Source organism: Colobus angolensis, unplaced genomic scaffold, assembly GCF_000951035.1.
Source record: "Colobus angolensis palliatus isolate OR3802 unplaced genomic scaffold, Cang.pa_1.0 Scaffold451, whole genome shotgun sequence".
Taxonomy (NCBI): domain Eukaryota; kingdom Metazoa; phylum Chordata; class Mammalia; order Primates; family Cercopithecidae; genus Colobus; species Colobus angolensis.
Window position 1 is genome coordinate 352,381 of NW_012117944.1, and position 3,019 is coordinate 355,399.

At 47.4% G+C, this 3,019-nt stretch overlaps 1 protein-coding gene across 1 annotated transcript in view; it reads right to left on the reverse strand.

The window, feature by feature from the left end:
• PNP (purine nucleoside phosphorylase) overlaps window positions 1-525 on the reverse strand; it is a 7,897-nt gene extending 7,372 nt beyond the window's left edge. Inside the window, exon 1 of the mRNA XM_011957910.1 lies at window positions 349-525. Coding sequence (XP_011813300.1) covers window positions 349-359 — 11 coding nt within the window. The 5' untranslated portion in view covers window positions 360-525. The remainder of the gene's footprint in view (window positions 1-348) is intronic.
• Between the last annotated feature and the right edge of the window lie 2,494 nt (window positions 526-3,019).

Sequence of the window (3,019 nt, forward strand, 5' to 3'; positions counted from 1 at the left end):
ATATATATATATATATATATCCATACACTCACTCTCCACTTGTACCTCTAACACACACGGAGACACACAACGGCTGCTTTTACGGAGTAGCTTAGACCGCACCAACCTGTCCCCTTCCTGCTCCGGTGGCGCCACCCCAGCTCGATTCCCGCGTGCGTCCCTGCCCGCGCTGGCTGCCACATGACTCTGCCGCCTTGCCCCCGACAACAGGCTCCGTGCCAGGCCTCTCTGCATCCCCTGGGCGCTCGCTCCCTTCCCCGGCTCCCTCTGGGCCCAGTGTGCCAGGTTCCCGGGTCTCACAGCACCCGCCCCTCCCCAAGGGTCCTGCGGGCCTGATGCCCGCCTCACCCGTTCTCCATGGTCTCGCAGCAGCCCTCTCGATGAGCCTGCTCCGGTGTGCTCCGGTGTGCTCCGATCCGCTGCGATCCGCTCAGATCCTCTCCGCTATGCTGAACTGAGCAAGGCTGCCAGGTCTGGTCCGCACAGTTCGCTCACTGTTCTAGGCTCTGGCTTATATCCCCAGCCCTGGAGTCCTCAGCCAATGGCAAGCGAGCACGCGGGCCGGCCCCGTCTCCATGGTGACACACCCTAATTCAATCGGCTGAGCCTGGGCTGTAAATCTAATCGGAGTTCTTCTCAGCCCTAAACCTTCTCCCTCGGGGCGCGGGGTGGGGGGGCGGACCGGAGCGCACCCAGCATTTCATCTCCGTACCCATTCCAGTCCGCTGAGCAGGAATTCCCAGCAAGAAGGCCTATGCGGAAATAGGGCTAGAAGTCGGGAGAAAATTCCCAGCCCTCTCCCTGCAACCTCATTGCAGCTGTGTCAGTAGCAAACCGTGAGAGATTCAAAAAGAAAAAATTTCAAACCTTAGATTGTACAATCCCAGAATAAAAATGAAGCGAGCATGTGTCTGAGTTGCTGCCTGGACAAGGGAAGCTGGGTCGCCCCTGGCAACAGTTCTTACTTGGAGGATACAGGGTTTAGGAGAGCACATCCAGGCCCAGACCGGGAGAAGAAAAAGTTCTCAGGCAAGAATTCCTGGGTCCTAAATGCCGACGGAAAGGATGAGGATATTTGGTGGGTAGGGACACTGATAATCCCTTGATCTGCGCAATACTGATCCAAGCAATTTAGGTAACTAGAGGACTCCTCCCAAGATGAAAATTCTGTTATCAGAACACGGGTACCAGAATATAACATAAATAGCGTGTCTTTGCTAGAATACAACTATTTCTTCTCTCCACATTTACAAATTAACCAACCTTACATCAAATCACAAATCAATGGTCCTTGCTTAGCTATTGGAATCTTCCACTTCTTCCCTCCTCCAAACTCTTTCCGCTTGCCATTTTACCCACTTCTGTGGGCAGCCACTATTTTCCAACTGTTTTTCTCAGTCATTTAACAAATATTTATTGAGCACCATCTATGCACCAGTACTGTCCTAGTGCAGGGACACAAGAATAAAAACAATATCTGTAAAATTAAAAAATATATATATATGGCCGGGCGCGGTGGCTCAAGCCTGTAATCCTAGCACTTTGGGAGGCCAAGACGGGCGGATCATGAGGTCAGGAGATCGAGACCATCCTGGCTAACCCGGTGAAACCCCGTCTCTACTAAAAAAAAAATATATATATATATATATATGAAGGTCAGGCGCGGTGGCTCACACCTGTAATTCCAGCACTTTGGGAGATTGAGGTGGGCGGATCGCCTGAGGTCAGGAGTTGGAGACCAACCTGGCCAACATGGTAAAACCCCGTCTCTACTAAAAATACAAAAAATTAGCTGGGCCTGGTGGCAGGCACCTGTAATCCCAGCTACTTGGGAGGCTGAGGCATTCTAGGGAGCCATTCTCCCTAGAATGGCTTGAACCTGGGAGGCAGAGGTTGCAGTGAGCTGAGATCACACCATTGCACTCCAGCCTGGGCAACACAGCGAGTGGCTGGTTCCTGAGAATTTACTAGCACTTTGAAAATAACAATGCACACAAATTGAAAGAAAAATATTTTGTTCTTAAATAACCACAAATAGTTACTTATGGATATGTGCATCTGTTTGGCACTACTCAACTTCTCACATGTTGGAATCCAATGCTGCCACCCTCAATTTCTGTTCCATGCTGATTTTTACACAGTACTTTTTTTTTTTTTACATAGTACTTAATTTGTATCAGAGGGACCTTCTAAAACCATCTTTTGTGAAGATATGTTGTCTGTATATATATATTTTGAGACAGGGTCTCACTCTGTCACCCAGGCTGGAGTACAGTGGCATGATCTTGACTCACTGGATTCTCTGCCTCCTGGGTTTGAGCCATTCTCTTGCCTCAGCCTCCCGAGTAGCTGAGATTACGGGCTCCTGCCACCACACCTAGCTAATTTTTTGTATTTTTAGTACAGACAGAGTTTTGCCATATTGGCCAAGCTGGCCTCGAACTCCTGACCTCAATTGATCTGCCCGCTTCGGCCTTTCAAAGTGCTGACAGTATAGGCATGAGCTACCACACCCGACCAGATATACTGTCATCGAAAGGAATATAGCACAATCTAGTGTTCCAACTGTGAATCACCTCAAGTTAATAGGTCACACAGTGTTTAAGAAATATAAAATATTGTTGTGTTTCCTTTGAAAATTAAAACTACTCCACAGTACCATTGTGAGCTTGTACTTTGGCACAGAGTTTGGGAACCATGGCCCCAGTCCCTCTATGACACCTCATTCCTGAATCTACATAGTGTAAATGAATGGGCTCTAATAAAACTATCTGTGTATGAATGCCATCTTCACCCCTTATTTACTCATTGTGTGGTCCTAGGCAAGTAAAGTTCTTATTATGCCTCAATTTTTTCCTCTGTAAAATAGCGATAATAGTACTATTTTTGCAAAGATTATATAGAATACCTTTTCCATGTTTAGGTAAGTGCCTCACTATATAAAAAGCACACATTAAATGCTGGCTATTATTATTAATCTCCATTGTCTCTTTCTCTTTTGATCTTTCTAGACTCACCT